The 26,782-nt window shown below is 45.9% G+C and overlaps 2 protein-coding genes across 2 annotated transcripts in view; both read left to right on the forward strand.

The window, feature by feature from the left end:
• LOC117523801 (cell surface glycoprotein 1-like) overlaps positions 1 to 7 on the forward strand; it is a 91,744-nt gene extending 91,737 nt beyond the window's left edge. Inside the window, 1 exon segment of the mRNA XM_034185412.1 lies at positions 1 to 7. Coding sequence (XP_034041303.1) covers positions 1 to 7 — 7 coding nt within the window.
• Positions 8 to 26,775, forward strand: acss1 (acyl-CoA synthetase short chain family member 1). Its single transcript, XM_034185157.1, has 11 exons — positions 8 to 234; positions 981 to 1,133; positions 2,844 to 2,991; positions 3,826 to 3,963; positions 4,963 to 5,055; positions 10,166 to 10,278; positions 13,878 to 14,004; positions 14,075 to 14,202; positions 24,387 to 24,450; positions 25,919 to 26,040; positions 26,370 to 26,775. The coding sequence occupies exons 1-11, from the start codon at positions 31 to 33 to the stop codon at positions 26,556 to 26,558; spliced, it is 1,479 nt and encodes a 492-aa protein (XP_034041048.1). The 5' UTR covers positions 8 to 30; the 3' UTR covers positions 26,559 to 26,775.
• The last annotated feature ends 7 nt before the right edge of the window (positions 26,776 to 26,782 follow it).

Consider the following 26,782-nt stretch of genomic DNA (forward strand, 5'->3'; position numbering starts at 1 on the left):
TTGTTGATGTTTGTTGTGGTTGAGGTTGTGATGCTGGTGTGGTTTGCTCCGTGTCCAGCGCGGTGTAAAGCTGTGGTGACCTGTAACCAGGCCGTGCGGGGCGGCCGCCTCATCAACCTCAAAGCCACGGTGGACGCAGCGGTGAAAGTCTGTCCGACGGTTCGGCACGTGTTCGTGGCTCAGAGGACTGAGAAGCCCTTGGACATGGGAGCGCTGGACGTCAGCCTGCAGGAGGTGATACACCCACAGACCTGATCAGGGACCACGGATTCTCTGAGATAGCACAAACACCAGCAGGGAACACGTGGGCGGGGCTTGTGTGTTCAGGAGAGATGGACCCCCATAGTGAGCATCACAGACAAACAGTGCACCTCACATATTTCACAACAATTCTCCACCACACTGTCTGTCTTTCAGGAGAAGACAAGGACCTTGAAATCTTTCATCTACACACTGCACCAGTGTTTTTGAACACCACACTTGTTTTGGGCGTGGGTTGTGTCAGTTGTTGTTTGTGTTCGGCTGTCAGCTGCTGTCAAACATTTCATAAAATATAAACAGGAATATAAATATATAAATACATATAAACCCGCTATTGGCTGAGGTTATTTTTATAATCCAGATCCTCAGTTTAGTTGATCTGCAGAGTGATGCTGGACAGCAGTCATGTGACTGTTTCCACGCGTGTGACCGCATTCCTGTAGCAACCGATGTGGATGAGAGGAAAATGAGGATCGCCACACAGACACACAGTTCAGATCCGCTCACTCGCTGCATATAATGTGGACGGTCTGAACCGACATCACTCTGGTTACTTTGAATCGATTTAGTGTTTCTTCTTTATTTATGTATATTTCTTATCTTCTTATATTTCTGTTTTTAATGTTTTCATCTATGGTGATTTGATGTTTTGTTGGTTGTGATTTTGGACACTTTAATGAGTTGGGTGTTTGGCTGAGGTCAGGTGTGGTGTTGTCCAGGCGATGTCCCGTCAGTCTCCAGTGTGTCCCGCCGAGCCGATGGACAGTGAAGACCTGCTGTTTCTGCTCTACACCTCAGGAAGTACCGGCAAACCCAAAGGTGTGGTCCACACGCAGGCCGGGTACCTGCTGTACGCCACCCTCACGCACCAGGTACACACACGCCCGAGGTCACACACACACCCGGGGTCTGAAACCCCAGACCGGGTCCATGTCCTCACACACACACACACACACACACACACACACACACACACACACACACACACACACACTGGATCAGTTCTTGTGTCCTATTTTCCTTCATTATGTCCTTTTTAAAATCTCTTTCTTATAAAATCTTAGGACTGTTTTGTCTTATTTCCTCGTCTTCTTTTTAACCTCATTCTTTCCTTCTTTTCCTCAGTTTTCTCCTTTCTTTTCCTCTGTATCCTTCAGTCCTCAGGTTGTTTCCTCTCCTACCTCACTGTTTTCTTACCTTCTCCTCTCCTTTGTTCCTTCCTCACCTCCTGCTTTCTGTTCATTTCCTTCCTTTCGTCGCCTCCTTTCCTCCTCTTCTTCATGTCGTCTGTGTTTTTTTTTTTTTTTTTTTATGCATCCCGTGAGTTTTTGTGCGTCCTCAGACAGACGGCATCTGGACACATTCAGGACGGCTGCTGCTGGAGCCTGAAGCAGACTTTGCCATCATTAGAACAGTTTTGATGTTTTAATGAGGACGTGATGGCAGCTGTGATGGACCTGTGGCGGTGTGACGGCGGCGTGACCGAGCTTATATGAGCTCCTGATCGAACAGCAGAAACATCTGCTGATGCTCATAATTGAATGAAAACATGATTCTTAATCCACACAGACACAAATATTTGTCTGCTAATTTCTAAAGCAGCTTAGTGGTTCAGTGGGCGGGGCTTGTGCAGAACACCACAACAAAAGCTGCTTTATCCAGAAGTGCTCGCGGCGCCAGGTCCAGGTCAGAGTGAGGGCCTGCGGCACAGACAAATGTGGCTTTATACATTGTGAGTGCTCGGCCTGATCCAGATTCCTTAAGGTGTCTGAAACCGGTTCGGGCATCAGTTTGAGATCTGAGTCAAAGTGTCGTCACTGAAGAGGCTCCTGTCTGAACCCCAGACCTTCATGTGACACCTGTTTAAAACTGAATGACTGTGCAGAACAGAGACAAGTGAGGGGAGCCACTGAGATGACCAGACAGCTGTGAGGGAGTTCAGGGCCCCTGTAGCTGGACAACGTTCTCACAGCTTCATGGAACAGAGAAGCATTTCAAAAAACAGGTGAAATCTGGGCCAGCTTCTGGCAAACTGCAGCTGAACTTGGACACCTAATTTGACGAGAATTCTTCTCTGTTACAGCATGAAGCTGCATAAATCATACTGCTAAAGGTTTCTCTGGGCGTCTCTGTGGCTCCCCTCACTTTCTGTCACCTTCCTCCTCAGGTCACTGCTGTCCAGGCGTCTCTGTGGCTCCCCTCACTTTCTGTCACCTTCCTCCTCAAGTCACTGCTGTCAATTTGTCTTAACCACTGATGGAAATGTTCATGTGTTCATCCACTGGCCGTCAAAGGAAAACTGTCTGGAAAAGTTTTGATTTACTGTGACATCATCAAAGTGCGACGGGTTTTTCGTCTGTTTTTCATTTGACTGCATGAAATCATTTTCTGATTGTTGTTCTGTAACTTTCTTTTGGAATATTTGGATTATTGATAATTATTTCCCAACTGATGGTAACATTTTCTGATTAAGATTCAGTCTGAATTATTTTTTTCTGGTCGACTCCGCCCTAGTTTTTGGCAGACCCCTCCTCCATGTGTGTTTTTTGCATGTGTGATGTGTTCTTGTCCTCTGGTCTCAGTATGTCTTCGATTACCGTGACGACGATGTCTTCGGCTGCGTGGCAGATGTAGGTTGGATAACCGGACACAGCTACGTGGTTTACGGGCCGCTGTGTAACGGCGCCACCACTGTCGTGTTTGAGAGCACACCCGTGTACCCGGACCCAGGTAGGAATCAGCGTGACCTTGTGACCTGGAACTATTTAAACAAAAGGTCAACTTTTGTAACGTAACAGCAGAAATATTCAACCACTTATATATCAGTGTGGTGGGGGCCGGACCTATTCTGTGTTTGAGTGGTGGGGCGGGGTCTGCTCTGTGTTTCAGTGGTGGGGGTGGGGTCTGCCCTGTGTTTGAGTGGTGGGGGCGGGGCCTGCTCTGTGTTTTAGTGTTTGGGTTCCAGTTTCCCGTAAGAGAATCTTTATTGATAAAATGTAATAAAACAGCTTTCTGACTGTCTTGGCTCCGCCCCCAAAGGGATTGGGGTGTGCTTCAGGTCTGCATCTGGTTCCTGAGATTTATAATGGTCATTTGTCGTAGGGGAGGTCAGCGGGGCAGCAGGAAATGATCTGCTGCTGTAAACTCCTGCAGAGCATTTGACCTTTGACCTCAGGGAATCATAAAAGAAGCAGCAGCTGATGGGGGAGGTGATGGTCTAGTGGTTAAGTGTTGGGCTTGAGACCAGAGGATCCTCAGTTCAAATCCCAACATGACTGGAAAATCACTAAGGGCCCTTGGGCAAGGTCTTTAATCCCCTAGTTGCTCCCAGTGTGTAGTGAGCGTCTTGTATGGCAGCACCCTGACATCGGGGATGAATGTGAGGCATTATTGTAAAGTGCTTTGAGCGTCTGATGCAGATGGAAAAGCGTGATATAAATACAGTCCATTTACCATTTAGCTGATAAACATGTGACCTTCACAGACTGAGTTGCCATAGTAACTGATTTAGTGGAACTTGGGTCAAACCCAGAACCAGACCTGATGAAGCCCATGTCTCTGCAGGCCGCTACTGGGAGATGGTGCAGCGTCTCGGCATCACTCAGTTCTACTGCGCACCAACGGCGCTCCGCTTGCTGCTGAAGTACGACAAGAGCTGGGTGACAAAGTACGACCGCTCCACGCTGAGGACACTCGGATCAGGTCAGACCCAAAACACACACCTGAAAAAAAAATGTCCACAGACACTCTCTCATCTACAACCACTTATCGAAGATCAGGTCGTGGGGAGCTGGTTCCTATCCCAGCAGTCACAGGGCGTGAGGCGGGGTCACCCTGGACAGGACGCCAGTCTGTCTCAGGGACACATAGAGATAAACACATTCACACTTACGGACAATTTAAAGTTTCCAGTCCACCTAACCTGCATGTCTTGAGATGTGGGAGGAAGCCAGAGCACCCAGAGGAAACCCACACAGACACGGGGAGAACATGCAAACTCCACACAGGAAGGACACAGGTGGGAATTGATCTCATGACCTTCTTGCTGGGAGGCAACAGTGCTAACCACTAAGCCACCATGCTGCCGTCCTCAGATACTCAGGCTTGAAAATAATTCTTTTAATGTTACGGAGTCTGTCCTACTGTCAGACCTGGACTCGGACCAGTGACCTCAGGACTGGATGTCGAGCCCTAACCCACGTCTCTGTGGAGGATCCTTGGGTCCTGCTGGAATGACTCAGATGAGGATCACTGACAATCTGAGGGACCACTTGGATCATGTGGTGCGTGATCAAGGACACGTCAGAACATCACCTGACTGTGAGGACAGACCAGTGGACACTCTGGGTCCTCACAAGTCCGTGAAAAACTAACCGCATGGTCACGGTGTCAACAAAGTGACGGCGTGTGTGAGACATTTATCCGACGTTCTGTTTGGTGCCATGGTGATGATATGACCTGGACCTGATCAAAGTGTTTGAATGTGGCGTCACAGTAACGACATGAAAGTGTCGCTGCTTAACGTTTGTTTGACCTTCATACCACGAAGTCCAGACTGGTTTGGACTCTGAGATCCGGCTGCATATATTTCTACATGTCAGGATCAGGATCCCATAATGTGACAGGTTCTATAGGGATGGGTCAGGTGAGTGGTTCTGCTCTAACATGAGGTACTGTTTGTGTTTCTGTGGGTTCTTGCAGTGGGAGAACCAATAAACCACGAGGCCTGGCACTGGTTCCACAACGTGGTGGGAGACGGACGCTGTCACGTAGTGGACACCTGGTGGCAAACAGGTGAGACATCACACCTGAGCTACTCAGGAATCAGGAATTATTTTGCTGGTTTTGGGATGTAGCAGCACGCTAACAGCAGTTAGCAGCGTAGTGCTACACATGCTAATTTTAGCTCTCTCGCTGATGTAAGCTAAAACATGCTGAGTCATCAGTTCTTTCATGCTGCATTCAGTGGCACCTGAAAACGTGGAATATCTGAACTCTGATTCGAAAACAATCAAAGAAAACTCAACCAGAAGTTGAAAAAATTATAGATTCTAGTTCATTGATTTGTTGTTTGTTTTGACATTATGCTAACATGATGCTAATGCTATACTAACCCGGTGTCACCGACCAAACAGGTCCACATAAAAATGGGTCCGCCCTGCCATCGCTACGCATGCGTAATTAGCCGCGGTTCACCGATTATCACCTCGTTTCTGCGTCAAACTGCCTCCAGTCATCATCTGTCTCAGCCACAGATATCTGAAGCTTTTCTACAACAATCATTTCCACATTAATTCAGCATTATTTCAGAATAAAAGACGGAGAAAGCGATCAGAGTGCTGCAGCAGCTTCGCCGTCATTTCAGAGCGTCAGGAGTGACTCGCTGATTATCACCTCGTTTGTGCTTCAAACTGACTTTAGAACAATTTAAGAGGTTTTACTTTGTCATCTGATGGTTAATGGATGGATGGATGGATGAGCTTTATTGTCATTGTCATTACAATTCAACAACAACGAGATTACGTCCACACTCACATTACCACAGACAAGATACAGCAATTTAATCCACAATTATTACTTGTTTATCGTAATAATGGCACACATCAGAATTAAGACAACACATATACATTTGACATTGTTTATGTGCACTAAACATGAAACAGTCCATTTTCCAAATTGAGGCGATGTGAGTGTGTGGTAGCTGCTGCAACAGGAGTCCCACCGCCACCATCTTGGGGGGAATGGGGACCTGCCACAGCTAAAACTGCACAGCCCCCAGAGGGGAAAGGGGTGGTGTGAGCGGTGGCCGGGATGGGGTGTGTATGGGGGCAGGAGGGGAGGTAGGGGGGAGGTGGAGCATGCTTCAGTCTTTGTCCATGTGTGAGTCAGTTTCTGTCCTTGTGTACTGGAGTAAGAGAGATAAGGAGGCAGCCAAGGCCATAGAAGTTCTTCTGGAGGAAAAACAATAGGCATTTTATCCTTCAGAGGCTGATAAGCCTGCCGTGTTTCTGGTTAAGCAGTGAATAACACTTTTCCAGCTTCACATGAACAAACCAGATCCCAATTATGAAAAATTCCCGGCCTCTGAAATCTTCAACTGCAAGGCACGCATTTTCTCCGAGTTTTCTCTGAGTTCAAGGGTTAACTCAGTCTGAGAATGCATCGCCTTGCCCAACTCATTAATCATGACGGACAAGCGAGGGGTCATGGTTTTGGCAGCAGCCGTCTTGCCAGTTTTCCAGTAGGTCAGGGCAGCACATAAGCCAATAAGTACCAGCCCTCCTACTATGAAATCAAATATGAATAAATCCTTGACGTCCTCCACAGAGAAAGGCGGAAAGCATGCGACGAGCCAAGTCTCCCAGGCGTCGAGAACATAGCCCGCAGGGTAAGTTCCATCTGGGCATGCAGGGCCCTGATCTTCTTGTAGAAAAAATGGTGTCAATAGCGTTCAGAGACCAGCTGATCAATTCCATGGTTAATCCAATATAGTTTGAAGAATTCACAGTCCGGTGAAGTAGGGACTTTGAAGGTTGGAGCAGAGATAGAGGAGAGAGGAGGAGATGAGACCGCCCTCGCCGGAGTCCCAAGCTGTTTAATAATCACATTCATCCCTTTGATCACTTTGGATGAAGAGAGTCAGACTCAGAGAGTCAGACTCAGATGAGCTGCTGTGGTCCAAAATCACGCATGCACAGTGGAGATAGGGCATGCCGGTCCTGGTCCAAGTCCAGGTCCAGGTCTGGGTGAGTGTATTTGTGCATATTCAGTATCATTCCTGTATATTGAAACACATAAACTTGCAGCACCTTCTCACTGACACTAGGGGGCATCTTATATTTGTTAGATGTTTCCTTTAAGTGTGGCTTTAATTTCCTTTAATTTCTTAATTTATTGGGGTTTTTCAGAGACAGCAGCACAGCTGGAGAGAGTCTAAGTCAGATTTAGATCAGGAGATTGTCGGGGATTTGGGTCACACTCTGCTTTCTACGAGTCGTCTTAATTGATTTTCTGCAGAGCTGCAGATGTTCTGCTGCTCGTGGCTTAAATTAGGTTTAAAGCTTTCAGTCACACAGATCCACTGGCCACATCAGCAACACGTCCCCGAGGACTTGAACCCACGTCCCTCAGGTTTGGAGACCTGTCTCAGGCTGTAGAACCTGTGAACACCTGCTTGATCTGTTCCCTTCATCATGAAATCATGGCTGAAGAACAAAACTCAGCTGCCAAGAGAACGTCAGCAGTCGGACCTGAGGTGTTTAGTTAATCCTGTCTTCTACCCTCAGGCCAAAACAGCAACATGACAGACCTGGATAATGTAGAAACATCTTCCTCAGTAAATGGCTCACACACAAGGTCAATGTTGTGAGCAGCTCTCCAGCTGCCGGGGTCTTCAACACTGGGGGGGTGGGGACAGAAACACAAGGGGGGTAGGGGTGGGGGGAGCATGTGTCGTGTGTGTGCAGATGAGTTCTTATCAGTCTCTGTCCATGTATGCATATAGTCTGGAGTGACGACAACCACAGCAAGCAACAACGGAAAAGGGCCCAGGATGCAGGGCCCCAGGAGGAACCAGGCGAAAAAGGGAAGCGGAAGGGGACAGGGGCCAGGAAGGGCAGCCACCAGGGCCACCGGGGCAGCACAACAGACCAACAAGGGAGCGGCCCGACGGTGCCGGAACGCACCCCCGACACTGCTCCCCCCAACGGAGGCACAGGAAGTAACCCCACACCGAGGGAAGCACGCAGGGCGCCGGCAGGGCCCACCAAGAGGGGGGCCCAGAACCGCACCTCCACGGCCCCGGAGGGAGGAGCGAGCGGCGGTGGAGACGGGGAGCAAAGGAGCCACCGCAACTGAACTCAGAGCGCAGGCGGGACCATCGGCACTCGAGGGTGGGTCCCGGCCTCCAGGAAAGAGGCGAGACCCACCCCTCGGGCCACGAAGCACACGAGGTCCCCCCGACACCCGAGACCCCCCCAGATACCCCCAGATCCCACCCCGGAACCCAGCCCAAGGTCGGGAACCGCCTAAGCGACAACGGGTTGCGGTTTTGGTAGCAGCCGTCTTGCCAATTTTACAGTAGGTCAGGGCAGTGCCTAATCAGCAAAAGCCCTCCTGCCATAAAAGCAAATAAGAATAAGTCCTCAACATCTTCCATGGAGAGTAGTGCCAAGCATGCGATGTGCCACTTTTCCCAGGTGTCGATAACATAGCCCGCAGGATAGGTTCATCTGAGCTCGCTGGGTCCCCCAGCCCTGATTTTCTTGCTGAAAAGATGGTGTCAGTAGCGTTGAGAGACCAGCTGATCAATTCCATGGTTATTCCAAACATAGTTCGAACAATTCACAGTCTGGTGAATTTGGGACTTTGAAGGTTGGGGCAGAGATAAAGAAACACAGAAAGCGAGGATGAGATGCAACCATCCTTGCCAGAGTCCCAGCCGAGACTCCCTTAAGGTCTTCTGACCAACTGTTGCTGGAGGTGCTTAAAACCAGATTCAAGACGAGAGGTGACAGAGCCTTTGCATCGGCTTCCCCCAGGCTCTGGCATAGTCTCCCCTTTAATATTGGATTATCCCTGTCCCTAGAGACTTTTAAAGACTCTCTAAAAAAACTATTTCTTTTCTCTGGCTTTTCCTAAATGAGTGATTACACCTGGGGCAGCTTTGTTGTGATTTGGTGCTATTTAAATAAAATAAAATAAATTTTATTATTTCCTACTACTTTTTACTCTTTATTTTACTTTGTCTTTTATCTGTTTTATTGCCTGTTGGAATTTTATTATTTTTAATTCATTTAGTTACAGTTGGGGGTAACTTGGTGCCCATTTTTCATTTATGTGCAGCACATTGTTCGACTGATGTCGTTTTAAATGTTCTTTAGAAATAAAGGTTGAGTTGAGATACTTGGGGCCTAGTCAACACTCCCAAGTGCAAGAGCTGTGCCAGAGGAGGGGCACCCTGGAGCAGATCTTGAGTTGCTGCCCTAAAGTGCTAGGTGAGGCGCGATACCGCTGGCATCATGACCAAGTCTTAGGATCTTTGGTGGACTCCATCTGCACGGCGATCCAGCACAGCAAGACCCAGGCTGCCCCAAACAGTCAATCTACTTTGTCAGTCCAGTACACAAGGCCCATCGATATCAGTCTAGTTCTTTGTTGGGCTTCTCACCACCTCTCGTGATTGGCAGCTCCAAATCGACTTTGGAAAACAACTCAAGTTCCCAGCCAACATCACAACCACTTCTCTCTGCCCAGATATGGTGCTATCATCAGAGTCCACCAAGCAAGTGGTTCTTCAGGAACTGACTGTCCCTTGGGAGGGCTGAATTGATGAGGCCAATGAGCGAAAGACAGCTAAATACACAGAGCGCAGAGTGCCGGAGGAACACTGGAAAGCCCGTTGTGAGCCGGTGGAGATTGGGTGCCGAGGCTTCGCTGGCCATTCACTACTGCAAACCCTCAAACTCCTTGGAGTTGAAGGACTGCAAGCGAAGAGAGCAATCAAGGACAATCTAGAGCCTGCAGAGAGGGCCTCAAGGTGGCTGTAGATCCAAAGGGGGGATTTGTGGAACAACGTGCCACTTGGACACAAGCCGGGAACTGCTCAACACCGGTCACCCAGGCGAGGGTGTATGAAGATTAAAGACCCGAAACACCCAGTGACCCTGGGTTCTTCACTGAAGACGTGTCAAAGTTTCACGAGAAGGTGTAACGAGAAGGTTCAACTCCATGCCTGATTTCATTATTTCAATTGTTAAGTCTTTTAAATTGTAGTTGTAATACACACTGCAGCCTGTAGAGGTTGCTGGTCACTCTGTAGCTACTGACTATTTCTCAAGCTGAACTGGGGTCAGTGTGATCTGCAGGCGCGCTCATGTTAAAGTGTGCATCTGTTTCCCTGCAGAGACGGGTGGAATCTGCATCGCGCCGCGCCCGGCAGAGGACGGAGCACCCATCGTCCCGGCGATGGCCATGAGGCCCTTCTTTGGAATCCAGCCAGTGCTCATGGGAGATAAGGTGCGCAAACAAACACACTGTCAGGCCTCCGAGTCCAAACATGTTCTCCTTATGACACCAAGCACATATGTCCACCAGACTGATGCACAGACAGACTGAAACACACACACAGACTAACGCACAGACTGATATGCACAAACAGACTGACACACACACACAGACTGATGCACAAACAGACTGACACACCCACAGACTGACACACACACAGACTGATGCACAAACACGGACATGCACACCGAAAGGCACATGTACACTAATGCACAGACAGACTGACACACAGACAGACTGAAACGCGCAAACAGACTGAAATGCAGACTGACGCACAAACACCGACATGCACACTGAAAGGCACATGCAGACTGACGCACAAACAGACTGAAACACACACAGACAGATTGAAACACACACACACAGACTAATGCACAAACAGACTGATGCACAAACAGACTGATGCACAAACAGACTGACACACACACAAGACGCTTTATATTGTAAGGCAAAAGTCCAGAAAAACCCCAGCGGTCAAAATGACCCCCTGTGAGCAAGCACTTGGCGACAGTGGGAAGGAAAAACTCCCTTTTAACAGGAAGAAACCTCCAGCAGAACCAGGCTCAGGGAGGGGCAGTCTTCTGCTGGGACTGGTTGGGGCTGAGGGGAGAGAACCAGGAAAAAGACATGCTGTGGAGGGGAGCAGAGATCAATCACTAATGATTAAATGCAGTGGTGCATACAGAGCAAAAAGAGAAAGAAACACTCAGTGCATCATGGGAACCCCCCAGCAGTCTAAGTCTATAGCAGCATAACTAAGGGATGGTTCAGGGTCACCTGATCCAGCCCTAACTATAAGCTTTAGCAAAAAGGAAAGTTTTAAGCCTAATCTTAAAAGTAGAGAGGGTGTCTGTCTCCCTGATCTGAATTGGGAGCTGGTTCCACAGGAGAGGAGCCTGAAAGCTGAAGGCTCTGCCTCCCATTCTACTCTTACAAACCCTAGGAACTACAAGTAAGCCTGCAGTCTGAGAGCGAAGCGCTCTATTGGGGTGATATGGTACTATGAGGTCCCTAAGATAAGAAGGGACCTGATTATTCAAAACCTTATAAGTAAGAAGAAGAATTTTCAATTCTATTCTAGAATTAACAGGAAGCCAATGAAGAGAGGCCAATATGGGTGAGATATGCTCTCTCCTTCTAGTCCCCGTCAGTACTCTACAGCACAGACTGATGCACAAACAGACTGACACACACACACAGACTGACGCACAAACAGACTAATGCACAGACTGATGCACAAAGAGACTGACACACACACACAGACTGACGCACAAACAGACTAATGCACAGACTGATGCACAAAGAGACTGACACACACACACAGACTGACGCACAAACAGACTAATGCACAGACTGATGCACAAAGAGACTGACACACACACACAGACTGATGCACAGACTGACACACACAAACAGACTGACATACAAACAGACTGAAATGCAGACTGACGCACAAACACTGACACGCACAGACGGAAACGTACACACAGACTGATGCACAGACAGACTGATGCACAAACAGACTGACACATACACAGACTAACGCACAAACAGACTGACACACAAACAGACTGACACACACAGAGCGACTAAAACACAGACTAACGCACAAACAGACTGACGCGCACAGAGCGACTAAAACACAGACTAACGCACAAACAGACTGACGCGCACAGAGCGACTAAAACACAGACTAACGCACAAACAGACTGACGCGCACAGAGCGACTAAAACACAGACTAACGCACAAACAGACTGACGCGCACAGAGCGACTAAAACACAGACTAACGCACAAACAGACTGACGCGCACAGAGCGACTAAAACACAGACTAACGCACAAACAGACTGACGCGCACAGAGCGACTAAAACACAGACTAATGCACAAACAGACTGACGCGCACAGAGCGACTAAAACACAGACTAATGCACAAACAGACTGACGCGCACAGAGTGACTAAAACACACGCAGACTGATGCACAGCAGTAGAGAATAGCATAAGGAGCTAATCAGTGTGGAAGCTACACTTTCCAAAGTGGCATATTGAGGAAAATAAAATATTAAAGGAAAGAGGGTCTGATCATCTGAAACAGAGTTATTGTGAGAGACAGACAGTCTCAGTGTCTCTCTCTCTAATCCTCGATATCACCCGTAAACTTTGAGCAGCATCTGTGTCTTTCGATTAACAGACCAGATGAGTTTCTTCTCTTTTTTTAAACTCGTCTAATCTCTCAGAGGCTTTTCTTCGTAACTGCACCACGTGGACTGAGATTAGATTAGATTAAATTATGCTACTCCACTTTCACACATTATCCCTGAAGTCAATCTGGATCACTTTCACTCTGATAGTCTTTGTCACAGAACTGGACTGACCTTTGACCTCTTTCTCAGAGAAACAGAGTTTCATCAGTTCAGCTTTGGGTCGTTTTGATGTTTCACTCTGATTTCTATCTCAGAAGACGATTCTGAAGTCTGTTTACAGTCGTCACGTTGTCATCTGGGGCCTTGAGCTGCGACCTTCAGTGTCCCAGGGTTTTGATTGACAGGTGCCATATTGTTTCCACCTCCAGCGCGATGGCGCATTGATCATATAGTAAATCACACACATCATTGTAGCGGGTTGTTGGACTGATTGTTGGGTTTCAAAAAAGTTTCAAACTGATGGAATGTTGTGCATAAAGATGCACAACGTTTTCGATCTGAAAACATACAAAATGTGTTTATTTCCTGCAGGTACAGAAAAGAGAAAAACAGAGAAAATAAATCAAACGTCCAGCTCAGGTGTCTGTCCGGCAGGTTTGTGTTCCAGCTCATACACAGTGTGCAGGTTCTCTCTCTGCCCTTCAGGCTTTTAGAATTATGGCTGTAAAAAATAATGCATTATTTCTTATTAATTAGTAAATATAAAAATTTAAGCTCTATTGATCTCATCAGTGCCAGAAATATTTTTAGTAGCACCAATGAAAAAACCCTACATCACATGATTCTTCTGTAAATCAGTAATGATTTCTCGGGTGAGGGATAAAGAGCTGGAACCTGGAACAACTCTTCAGACCTCTCAAACATCTAAACTGTGTCAAAAACGTCAGTCTGATTTCTGTTGTTTTTCATCCATAGTTTAACCTTCAAACAGCTGAAATAACAAAAGAAAGGTTTTCCAACTTAAAAGTCGCCCCCTCTGGCCAAACTCTGAAGTGCATAAACTGAAAATGTTGATGTTAAACGTTCAGGGAAACGTGGAGCCAAATGTTCAGTTTGTCTCCTAAAAACAGAAAATCTGACAGTTTAATATTGTTATAGACAAAGTGAGACCTTATTTATGGAAAAGTTGCTCCTCAGAGGATTTTATAACACGTCAAATATGTTAAATCAGGTCATAATAAAATGTTGGTCAACATTTGTAAAATCTTGTAAAGTCATATTGTTATTTCTAAAACTAAACTACTAAATGAATAAATAAATGTTATTTTTGACTCTAACTATGTTTTAATCTTCCACTGAAAGGAATTCAAACCTTTCTAAACCCATGGTTTGTGTTGTGTGGTGTCAGGGCCAGCTGCTGGACGGTAACACCGTCACCGGCGCTCTCTGCATCAGCCAACCATGGCCCGGAATGGCTCGCTCCATCTTCGGCGACCACCAGCGATTCATCGAGGCCTATTTCAAACCGTTTCCTGGTCAGTACGCGTCACCGCAGCCACAGTCCGGCAGCGGTGGACGGGTGTGCTGACGTCTGCTGTCTGTCAGGTTACTTCTTCACAGGCGACGGAGCGAGCCGGGACGAGGACGGGTACTACCAGATCACCGGCCGCATGGATGATGTCATCAACGTCAGCGGACATCGTCTCGGGACAGCAGAGATTGAGGACGCTCTGGTGAGACACCAAGAACACGGGAGATGTCACACACACATATATTTATTAAAACCATCCAGGCCATTCCATAAGTATTTGGATGGAAACAAAGTCCCGCTGTCTCTGTCCACTTTCAGCTTTAATTAAAAAACATCATCAACCATTTAAAAATGGCCGTGTCACAATTCAAGGTCTGGACCTGCCTAAAGACCGTGTCCCAATTCAGGGTCTGGACCTGCATAAAGGTTGTGTCCCAATTCAGGGTCTGGACCTGCATAAAGGTTGTGTCCCAATTCAGGGTCTGGACCTGCCTAAAGGTTGTGTCCCAATTCAGGGTCTGGACCTGCCTAAAGGCCGTGTCCCAATTCAGGGTCTGGACCTGCCTAAAGGCTGTGTCCCAATTCAGGGTCTGGACCCGTCTAAAGGCCGTGTCCCAATTCAGGGTCTGGACCCGTCTAAAGGCCGTGTCCCAATTCGGGGTCTGGACCCGTCTAAAGGCAGTGTCCCAATTCGGGGTCTGGACAAGCCTAAAGTCATGTCCCAATTCAGGGTCTGGACCTGCCTAAAGGCCGTGTTCCAATTCAGGGTCTGGACCCGTCTAAAGGCAGTGTCCCAATTCAGGGTCTGGACAGCCTGAAGGTCATGTCCTAATTCAGGGTCTGGATCTGTCTAAAGGCCGTGTTCCAATTCATGGTCTGGACCTGTCTAAAGGCCGTGTTCCAATTCATGGTCTGGACCTGTCTAAAGGCCGTGTTCCAATTCAGGGTCTGGACCTGTCAAAAGGTTCTGTCCTAATTCAGGGTCTGGACCTGCCTAAAGGTCGTGTCCTAATTCAGGGTCCTGACCTGCCTAAAGGTTGTGTCCGAATTCAGGGTCTGGACAAGTCTAAAGGTCGTGTCCCAATTCAGGGTCGGGACCCGTCTAAAAGCTGTATTCCAATCAGGGTCGGGACCCGTGAAAAGGTCGTGTCCTAATTCAGGGTCTGGACCTGCCTAAAGGTCGTGTCCCAATTCAGAGTCTGGACAAGTCTAAAGGTCGTGTCCTAATTCAGGGTCTGGACAAGTCTAAAGTCAGTCTAAAGTCTAGTCTTTCTAATGCCTGATTCTGTTTTTTTTTTGTTTTTTGTTTGTTTTTGCTCTGGAGGTTGGTAAGGTTAGACCTTACCTGTGTGAAGTGCTTTGAGGCAACTCTGTGATTTGGCGCTATATAAATCAAATCAAATCAATTTTATTTATATAGCGCCAAATCACAACAAACAGTTGCCCCGAGACGCTTTATATTGTAAGGCAAAAGCCATACAATAATTACAGAAAACCCCCAACGGTCAAAATGACCCCCTGTGAGCAAGCACTTGGCGACAGTGGGAAGGAAAAACTACCTTTTAACAGGAAGAAACCTCCAGCAGAACCAGGCTCAGGGAGGGGCAGTCTTCTGCTGGGACTGGTTGGGGCTGAGGGAGAGAACCAGGAAAAAGACATGCTGTGGAGGGGAGCAGAGATCGATCACTAATGATTAAATGCAGAGTGGTGCATACAGAGCAAAAAGAGAAAGAAACACTCAGTGCATCATGGGAACCCCCCAGCAGTCTAAGTCTATAGCAGCATAACTAAGGGATGGTTCAGGGTCACCTGATCCAGCCCTAACTATAAGCTTTAGCAAAAAGGAAAGTTTTAAGCCTAATCTTAAAAGTAGAGAGGGTGTCTGTCTCCCTGATCTGAATTGGGAGCTGGTTCCACAGGAGAGGAGCCTGAAAGCTGAAGGCTCTGCCTCCCATTCTACTCTTACAAACCCTAGGAACTACAAGTAAGCCTGCAGTCTGAGAGCGAAGCGCTCTATTGGGGTGATATGGTACTACGAGGTCCCTAAGATAAGATGGGACCTGATTATTCAAAACCTTATAAGTAAGAAGAAGAATTTTAAATTCTATTCTAGAATTAACAGGAAGCCAATGAAGAGAGGCCAATATGGGTGAGATATGCTCTCTCCTTCTAGTCCCCGTTAGTACTCTAGCTGCAGCAATTTGAATTAACTGAAGGCTTTTCAGGGAACTTTTAGGACAACCTGATAATAATGAATTTCAATAGTCCAGCCTAGAGGAAATAAATGCATGAATTAGTTTTTCAGCATCACTCTGAGACAAGACCTTTCTAATTTTAGAGATATTGCGCAAATGCAAAAAAGCAGTCCTACATATTTGCTTAATATGCGCATTGAATGACATATCCTGATCAAAAATGACTCCAAGATTTCTCACAGTATTACTAGAGGTCAGGGTAATGCCATCCAGAGTAAGGATCTGGTTAGACACCATGTTTCTAAGATTTGTGGGGCCAAGTACAATAACTTCAGTTTTATCTGAGTTTAAAAGCAGGAAATTAGAGGTCATCCATGTCTTTATGTCTGTAAGACAATCCTGCAGTTTAGCTAATTGGTGTGTGTCCTCTGGCTTCATGGATAGATAAAGCTGGGTATCATCTGCGTAACAATGAAAATTTAAGCAATGCTTTCTAATAATACTGCCTAAGGGAAGCATGTATAAAGTGAATAAAATTGGTCCTAGCACAGAACCTTGTGGAACTCCATAATTAACCTTAGTCTGTGAAGAAGATTCCCCATTTACATGAACAAATTGTAATCTATTAGATAAATATGATTCAAACCACCGCAGCGCAGTGCCATTAATACCTATGGCATGCTCTAATCTCTGTAATAAAATTTTATGGTCAACAGTATCAAAAGCAGCACTGAGGTCTAACAGAACAAGCACAGAGATGAGTCCACTGTCTGAGGCCATAAGAAGATCATTTGTAACCTTCAGTTACAAATGATTAGGGTTACAGGTTCAGGGTCTGGACCTGTCTAAAGGTCGTGTTCCAATCAGGGTCTGGACCTGTCTAAAGGTCATGTTCTAATTCAGGGTCTGGACAAGTCTAAAGGTTGTGTTCTAATTCAGCGTCTGGACCTGCCTAAAGGTAGGTAGGTGTAATCTTCACGTGCCTTAACTAAAGCACTCCCTCTGCTGAATCACCTCTAAATTATTTACACATTATTCACTTTGTGTGTTTTTAGGAATCCACTAGCTTAGCGCAGCTACTAGCTCTTAGCCGGTTTAGCATAGCAGCTTCTCCTGTCTCTCCTGCACTTTTCTGCTCTGGGTGTGAAATGTTTAGTTATTCTTCGGCCTCCTTTAGCAGGAATGGTACTTGTAATAAGTGTAGCTTATTCGTAGCTTTGGAGGCCAGGCTGGGCGAATTGGAGACTCGGCTCCGCACCTTGGAAAATCCTACAGCTAGCCAGGCCCCTGTAGTCGGTGCAGACCAAGGTAGCTTAGCCGCCGTTAGTTCCCCTCCAGCAGATCCCGAGCAGCCGGGAAAGCAGGCCGACTGGGTGACTGTGAGAAGGAAGCGTAGTCCTAAACAGAAGCCCCGTGTACACCGCCAACCCGTTCACATCTCTAACCATTTTTCCCCACTCGGCGACACACCCGCCGAGGATCAAACTCTGGTTATTGGTGACTCTGTTTTGAGAAATGTGAAGTTAGCGACACCAGCAACCATAGTCAATTGTCTTCCGGGGGCCAGAGCAGGCGACATTGAAGGACATTTGAAACTGCTGGCTAAGGCTAAGCGTAAATTTGGTAAGATTGTAATTCACGTCGGCAGTAATGACACCCGGTTACGCCAATCGGAGGTCACTAAAATTAATATTGAATCTGTGTGTAACTTTGCAAAAACAATGTCAGACTCTGTAGTTTTCTCTGGGCCCCTCCCCAATCGGACCGGGAGTGACATGTTTAGCCGCATGTTCTCCTTGAATTGCTGGCTGTCTGAGTGGTGTCCAAAAAATGAGGTGGGCTTCATAGATAATTGGCAAAGCTTCTGGGGAAAACCTGGTCTTGTTAGGAGAGACGGCATCCATCCCACTTTGGATGGAGCAGCTCTCATCTCTACAAATCTGGCCAATTTTATTAAATCCTCCAAACCGTGACTACCCAGGGTTTGGACCAGGAAGCAGAGTTGTAGTCTTACACACCTCTCTGCAGCTTCTCTCCCCCTGCCATCCCCTCATTACCCCATCCCCGTAGAGACGGTGCCTGCTCCCAGACCACCAACAACCAGTAAAAATCTATTTAAGCATAAAAATTCAAAAAGAAAAAATAATATAGCACCTTCAACTGCACCACAGACTAAAACAGTTAAATGTGGTCTATTAAACATTAGGTCTCTCTCTTCCAGGTCCCTGTTAGTAAATGATATAATAATTGATCAACATATTGATTTGTTCTGCCTTACAGAAACCTGGTTACAGCAGGATGAATATGTTAGTTTAAATGAGTCAACACCCCTGAGTCACACTAACTGCCAGAATGCTCGTAGCATGGGCCGAGGCGGAGGATTAGCAGCAATCTTCCACTCCTGCTTATTAATTAATCAAAAACCCAGACAGAGCTTTAATTCATTTGAAAGCTTGACTCTTGGTCTTGTCCATCCAAATTGGAAGTCCCAAAAACCAGTTTTATTTGTTATCTATCGTTCTCCTGGTCTTTACTGTGAGTTTCTCTGTGAATTTTCAGACCTTTTGTCTGACTTAGTGCTTAGGTCAGATAAGATAATTATAGTGGGCGATTTTAACATCCACACAGATGCTGAGAATGACAGCCTCAACACTGCATTTAATCTGTTGTTAGACTCGATTGGCTTTGCTCAAAATGTAAATAAGTCCACCCACCACTTTAATCATACCTTAGATCTTGTTCTGACTTATGGTATGGAAATTGAAGACTTAACAGTATTCCCTGAAAACCCCCTTCTGTCTGATCATTTCTTAATAACATTTACATTTACTCTGATGGACTACCCAGCAGTGGGGAATAAGTTTCATTACAGTAGAAGTCTTTCAGAAAGCGCTGTAACTAGGTTTAAGGATATGATTCCTTCTTTATGTTCTCTAATGCCATATACCAACACAGGGCAGAGTAGCTACCTAAACTCTGTGAGTGAGATAGATTATCTCGTCAATAGTTTTACATCCTCATTGAGGACAACTTTGGATGCTGTAGCTTCCTTTAACTTTAACTAGTAATGACTTTATGACTTTCTTTGCTAATAAAATTTTAACTATTAGAGAAAAAATTACTCATAACCATCCCAAAGACATATCGTTATCTTTGGCTGCTTTCAGTGATGCCGGTATTTAGTTAGACTCTTTCTCTCAGATTGTTCTGTCTGAGTTATTTTCATTAGTTACTTCATCCAAACCATCAACATGTTTATTAGACCCCATTCCTACCAGCCTGCTCAAGGAAGCCCTACCATTATTTAATGCTTCGATCTTAAATATGATCAATCTATCTTTGTTAGTTGGCTATGTACCACAGGCTTTTAAGGTGGCAGTAATTAAACCATTACTTAAAAAGCCATCACTTGACCCAGCTATCTTAGCTAATTATAGGCCAATCTCCAACCTTCCTTTTCTCTCAAAAATTCTTGAAAGGGTAGTTGTAAAACAGCTAACTGATCATCTGCAGAGGAATGGTCTATTTGAAGAGTTTCAGTCAGGTTTCAGAATTCATCATAGTACAGAAACAGCATTAGTGAAGGTTACAAATGATCTTCTTTTGGCCTCAGACAGTGGACTCATCTCTGTGCTTGTCCTGTTAGACCTCAGTGCTGCTTTTGATACTGTTGACCATAAAATTTTATTACAGAGATTAGAGCATGCCATAGGTATTAAAGGCACTGCGCTGCGGTGGTTTGAATCATATTTATCTAATAGATTACAATTTGTTCATGTAAATGGGGAATCTTCTTCACAGACTAAGGTTAATTATGGAGTTCCACAAGGTTCTGTGCTAGGACCAATTTTATTCACTTTATACATGCTTCCCTTAGGCAGTATTATTAGAAAGCATTGCTTAAATTTTCATTGTTACGCAGATGATACCCAGCTTTATCTATCCATGAAGCCAGAGGACACACACCAATTAGCTAACCTGCAGGAATGTCTTACAGACATAAAGACATGGATGACCTCTAATTTCCTGCTTTTAAACTCAGATAAAACTGAAGTTATTGTACTTGACCCCACAAATCTTAGAAACATGGTGTCTAACCAGATCCTTACTCTGGATGGCATTATCCTGACCTCTAGTAATACTGTGAGAAATCTTGGAGTCATTTTTGATCAGGATATGTCATTCAATGCGCATATTAAACAAATATGTAGGACTGCTTTTTTGCATTTGTGCAATATCTCTAAAATTAGAAAGGTCTTGTCTCAGAGTGATGCTGAAAAACTAATTCATGCATTTATTTCCTCTAGGCTGGACTATTGTAATTCATTATTATCAGGTTGTCCTAAACGTTCCCTGAAAAGCCTTCAGTTAATTCAAAATGCTGCAGCTAGAGTACTGACGGGGACTAGAAGGAGAGAGCATATCTCACCCATATTGGCCTCTCTTCATTGGCTTCCTGTTAATTCTAGAATAGAATTTAAAATTCTTCTTCTTACTTATAAGGTTTGAATAATCAGGTCCCATCTTATCTTAGGGACCTCATAGTACAATATCACCCCAATAGAGCGCTTCACTCTCAGACTGCAGGCTTACTTGTAGTTCCTAGGGTTTTTAAGAGTAGAATGGGAGGCAGAGCCTTCAGCTTTCAGGCTCCTCTCCTGTGGAACCAGCTCCCAATTCAGATCAAGGAGACAGACACCCTCTCTACTTTTAAGATTAGGCTTAAAACTTTCCTTTTTGCTAAAGCTTATGTTGTATGGCTGGGGGGCCTGGCTGCCTTTTTGTTTCTGTCTTTTGTTTTTCCTTCCAGGTGGCTTGCATTTGGGACTGAGTGGCTGTGTTGCTGAGGTTATCAGGACCTCACCCTGATCACCTGCGGCTCGTCAGGACTCACAGCTGAGGTGCATCTATATGGATTGGAACATGGTGGCATTTAAGACTGGAGTATACAGTGTGTATTTGCCAGAGACTCGACCTTGTGACCAGACGGGTGAGATCGTCGTCTCGGGAGCCATCTCATCATCAGTGGATGCAGAGAACGTCCAGGGTTTGATGCACGGTCTGTGAAAGAGGAGGGGGTGAGGTCTCACGCTCGTCAGCACACTTCCTGAGGTACGTTAGATTTTGTGACTAACATTTATACAGTCAGTAAATGTGGTGTCCCTCACACCTTATTATATTGAGCTGTATGTTAGTCATGTATCGGCTTCCACTGCAGTGGAGTTTTGTGAACTGGATGTTCCATGCCTGCAGGTTGGGAAGCTGATTTGTAATCAAGCCAGGAAGTGTTTGCTGTTTGCTGTTTGTACACCTTTAAGTGTTCTCTCTGTGTGTAGAGTGTGGACTCACATAAATGGTTCCTTCTTTCACAGACTCGGTTTGTTGCGGCCACCTGGGGGGTGTCGGCGGGGTCCTTGGGTCCGAACAGCTTCTGGCTCCGGACCGTTAGCGCTGCTGGGAGCGCACCACGCCAGACCGCACTTTCTGTTATTTTTGTATCACTGTTATGTATTAAATTCAGTTAGCCTTTGTACCGTGCTCTGCTTATTTCATACTGGGTCCTTCAAACGCTGGTCGGTTCTCCGAGCTGCGTCCGACACATAACAGCTTATAGTTATGGCTGGATCAGGTGACCCTGAACCATCCCTTAGTTATGCTGCTATAGACTTAGACTGCTGGGGGGTTCCCATGATGCACTGAGTGTTTCTTTCTCTTTTGCTCTGTATGCACCACTCTGCATTTAATCATTAGTGATTGATCTCTGCTCCCCTCCACAGCATGTCTTTTTCCTGGTTCTCTCCCTCAGCCCCAACCAGTCCCAGCAGAAGACTGCCCCTCCCTGAGCCTGGTTCTGCTGGAGGTTTCTTCCTGTTAAAAGGGAGTTTTTCCTTCCCACTGTCGCCAAGTGCTTGCTCACAGGGGGTCGTTTTGACCGTTGGGGTTTTTCCGTAATTATTGTATGGCTTTTGCCTTGCAATATAAAGCGCCTTGGGGCAACTGTTTGTTGTGATTTGGCGCTATATAAATAAAATTGATTTGATTTGATCTGAAGTCTCGTGCATGGAGCGTTTTTGCTGTTGTGTCATTACATTTCCTGTTGTCTGGCAACCATGTACATCTGCATTTTTGCTCTGGGGGTTGGTAAGGTTAGACCTTACTTGTGTGAAGTGCTTTGAGGCAACTCTATTGTGATTTGGCGCTATATAAATGAAAATAAATTGAAATTGAATTGAATTGAAATTGTATCCCAATTCAGGGTTGGGACTCGTCTAAAGGCCGTATTCCAATCAGGGTCGGGACCCGTCAAAAGGCCCTGTTTCAATTCAGGGTCTGAACCTGCCTAAAGGCCGTGTTCCAATCAGTGTCTGGGCCTGTGAAAAGGTCCTGTTCTAATTCAGGGTCTGGACCTGCCTAAAGGTCGTGTCCTAATTCAGGGTCTGAACCTGCCTAAAGGTCGTGTCCTAATACAGGGTCTGAACCTGCCTCAAGTTCATGTCCCAATTGAGGGTCTGCGCCCTTTTAAGGTCTGTGTCCAAAGAAACGCTTCAGTCCTTCAAACTGTTCTGAAGTCTCGCGCATGGAGCGTTTCGCTGTTGCGTCATTACATTTCCTGTTGTCTGGCAACCTGGACATCTGCATGTACCACACTGGTGTCATGGACACAACCCGTAGTTTAGCACTAATTTTTTACTAATTGACTTATGAATATGATTTATTTGCATTTATACACACAGTCTAAAAGTGTGTTTTTATTTTTGACTCATATGCAATGTAATGTTTATTTATTATCGCAGACCATCAAATATGGCCGTCGGATAATGCAAAGGCCTTCTGTCTGTCTGTCTGTGTCTGTCTGTCTGTCCGTCTGTGTTCAGCATGAGTCCAGTCCTCTTAATGCCAGTGTCTTCAAATTCACAGGGAACATTCTTGGGACACAGACCTTGGACAGGTTCAGAGACGACTAACCTGGACCTGTTTTCGGAGGGTAAAACGTCACATTCTTTCAATCTGTTTAGTTTTGTTTTTGAGTGGCGGGTGTGACAGCCAATCAGAGTCGAGCTGCACTGTGACATCAGTGGCTGCTCTCTCTAAAAAAGCGCTTCGTTATTGTGTGTTTATATCAGTGGTGTTCAAAGAAAGGGGCCGAGAGGGCCAGGTGTCCTCTGCAGCCACTCACTCAGCAGGTGAACTGATGAACTGATGAACTCGTCCCATCTGCTCCAAGTGATGTTCATCAGTGGTTTATAGAAGATGTTTCTCATATATTAAGTCAAAGCTAGCGAGAAAGAAACACTGCTAAATGTTGTTTGTGTAACGTGATGAGACCTCTGCACACTGACTCAAAGCTAACTTCCTGCACGGTTCAGTTTGTCTCATTAATACCTGCAAATGCACAGAGGCTGATCTACTAATATTCCTAGATTTGCACAACTTCTGCTTATAAAATGTAAATAGTGTTTTTGATTGATTCTTTGATTGATTGATTGATTGATAGAGGTGCTTTGTTGAACATGCACAAATTGTACATTTATGAGGAAATAGGATCTTAATAATTAAACAAACACAAGCCTCATACAGTCGAGGAGATTTCAGCATTGCGTTATATTTTATATTTATCAACCATTTTATCTTGAAGAAAAAAACACACACAATAACTCGTGGGACTGTTTGGACCGTGAAGGATCCACCTGATCCTTGGTTTTGGGGGAAGAAGGCCACGGACATCAGGCACTGAACTGGAACCCCGTCACTGTCCAGAAAAACATGCATGTGTTAACTTTCTGTTATTTACTAAATAAATGGTAAATGGACTGCATTTATATAGCGCTTTTCCATCTGCATCAGACGCTCAAAGCACTTTACAATTATGCCTCACATTCACCCCGATGTCAGGGTGCTGCCATACAAGGCGCTCACTACACACCGGGAGCAATAGGGGATTAAAGGCCTTGCCCAAGGGCCCTGAGTGATTTTTCCAGTCAGGCAAGGATTTGAACCCATGATCTTCTGGACTCAAGCCCAACACCTTAACCACCAGACCATCACCTCCCCTATTTACTCAGGTTGGAGTGTGGCCACACCCTGTAGGTGGACCTAACAAACACCCCTCCCATAAGAGGCAGGGTCACATCAATGAGAAGTATGATTCAAAAGTGTGATGACATCACAAAGCAGTTTTGTCCTTGAACAGGGACAACATCCCAGTGTTCCAGAAACAGCGGTGATCGGAATCCCACACGACATCAAAGGAGAAGGTATGAGATCGCAACCCACCGTCGTCCTGGTTACACATAAACAATAACATCATCAGTGTGGTCGTTATGTTCAATTTACACAAAGAAAAACCTGTTCAAAAAGTGACAAAAACTGCAGGAAGGAAGGAAGGATGAGGAGGAGGAGTGTAAGAAAAGCAGCCTCCTCCTGTAGCTCCCTGCAGCCTCCTCTTGCAGCCTCCTCCCCTGCTGTAGCCCCCTGCAGCCTCCTCTTGTAGCCTCCTCCTGCAGATGCCTGCAGCCTCCTCTTGCAGCCTCCTTCCCTCCTGTAGCTCCCTGCAGCCTCCTCCTGCAGTCTTCATCTGTATCCTCCTCCAACAGATCCCTGCAGCCTCCTCCTGTAGCTCCCTGCAGCCTCCTCTTGTAGCCTCCTCCTGCAGATGCCTGCAGCCTCCTCTTGCAGCCTCCTTCCCTCCTGTAGCTCCCTGCAGCCTCCTCTTGTAGCCTCCTCCTGCAGATGCCTGCAGCCTCCTCTTGCAGCCTCCTTCCCTCCTGTAGCTCCCTGCAGCCTCCTCCTGCAGTCTTCATCTGTATCCTCCTCCAACAGATCCCTGCAGCCTCCTCCTGTAGCTCCCTGCAGCCTCCTCTTGCAGCCTCCTCCCCTGCTGTAGCCCCCTGCAGCCTCCTCTTGCAGCCTCCTTCCCTCCTGTAGCTCCCTGCAGCCTCCTCCTGCAGTCTTCATCTGTATCCTCCTCCAACAGATCCCTGCAGCCTCCTTCTGTAGCTCCCTGCAGTCTCCTCCTGATGGGCCTCTCAGCAGGTTTTGTATGAACGTGAGAACTCGTGTGTTCACAGTTCACACACGTGAACATTAATTTGAAGTCACATGAGGAAAAACAGGAGAGTTTATTAAATAGTTCCTCCTGTCACTTCAGTTTACATGTGTGTGAAAATGTGAATGTAGAAGTTCAGGTTTTTGTTCATACGAGTTCTCACATTCTGAAACTTGCATAACTTGCACATAAAGGGGCGGAGTCTGGAATGAGTATTTACAAAGTCCTTGTCCTATGTCGCCTCCTGGTGGTCAGGCATCAGGTCCCATTTATTTATTTTATTTATTTATTTGCCTTTCAAAAACACTTTTTGAAGACCATCTTCAGATTAAAAACTGAATTTCTGAAGCTGTCTGATAAAAGAGAAGGAAAAAAGGGCCCAAAGTGAATGTTTATGTTTTTCTGACTTTTCTTAGCAGTTAAAATATAGATTTTTTTTTTTCCCTGCAGATTTGAATTTTTATAAAGATCAACTAATGCTGAGCGTTTGTTTGAGCGTTTACTATAATTTTATGTCTAATTGATGTTATATTAACTTTTTTATTTGTTCTTTCCAATATTTTGAGTTTGACATTTATTATTTTGGTCACATTTAAAATCAATCAGATTTTGACCTGTGTGAGTCACAGAGGTTGTTATGGTTGTGTTTGTGCATGCATGTACGTGCACGCTCTCAGTGCCGTTCGCCTTCATTGTGCTGAAGGACGACGCCATCCACGACCAAGCCGCCATTCTGCAGCAGCTCACTCACCTCGTCACCACCAAGATCGCTAAATACGCCGTCCCTGAGCACTACCTGGTGAGATGCAGCACTCAGATTTCCATGGAAATGGCCCAAAACCTCTGACCGGGTTTAGTCAGTAATTTTCCAGTCATCAGTAATACACACTTTATTACATCTTTTGAGTTACATCTAATATTTCATGTTAAATTTTCCCAAATTTAACAATGTGTATTAATAAAATAATTATTAATTGGGTGAAATTGTAATTCAAATTCTTAAAAATGTTTATTTTCCCATATTATCAAAGTGCGGTAGAAATAAACGTAGCAGGACAGGCGGGAGCCAATCAGAGTGCTGTATGTGTGGTGGGCGTGGTCTGCTCTAAAGGTTTCTTTTTGTCTCAGGTGGTGAAGCAGCTGCCAAAGACTCGCTCTGGGAAAATCATGAGGCGGATCCTGAAGAAGGTCGCCATAGAGACGGCCAGTGACCTCGGCGATGTGTCGACCCTGGATGACCCGTCGGTTGTCATGGAGATCATTGAGGCCCACAAGCGTTATAGGAAGCAGCGGCAGATGGAGCAGCAGGAGCAGTAACTTCCTGTTTGGTTGATGGCGTGCAGGTGATGGGGGCGGGGCCAGAATGCTCCCCGTAACCCGGCAGTTCTAAGCAGCTAAAGATGAAGAAAAGACACTTCAGGGGATCTGAACCAGCAACCGTCTGCTCCTGAGTGCAACAGTTGCCCAGAATCAAATTTAGTCAGAATTTTATATTGTTTTCGCTTTCGTCCAGTTAACAAAAGTTTTAAATATTTAAAGAA

The sequence above is a fragment of the Thalassophryne amazonica genome, chromosome 13 (assembly GCF_902500255.1).
Source record: "Thalassophryne amazonica chromosome 13, fThaAma1.1, whole genome shotgun sequence".
Classification (NCBI taxonomy): Eukaryota; Metazoa; Chordata; class Actinopteri; order Batrachoidiformes; family Batrachoididae; genus Thalassophryne; species Thalassophryne amazonica.

Bases quoted from the DNA above. Each gene is read 5' to 3' on its own strand.
- acss1 (XM_034185157.1), top strand. From the start codon at position 31: ATGCTGGTGTGGTTTGCTCCGTGTCCAGCGCGGTGTAAAGCTGTGGTG. The intron at 2,992-3,825 runs GTAGGAATCAGC...ATGTCTCTGCAG, and splicing joins ACCCGTGTACCCGGACCCAG to GCCGCTACTGGGAGATGGTG. The intron at 14,005-14,074 runs GTCAGTACGCGT...GCTGTCTGTCAG, and splicing joins CTATTTCAAACCGTTTCCTG to GTTACTTCTTCACAGGCGAC.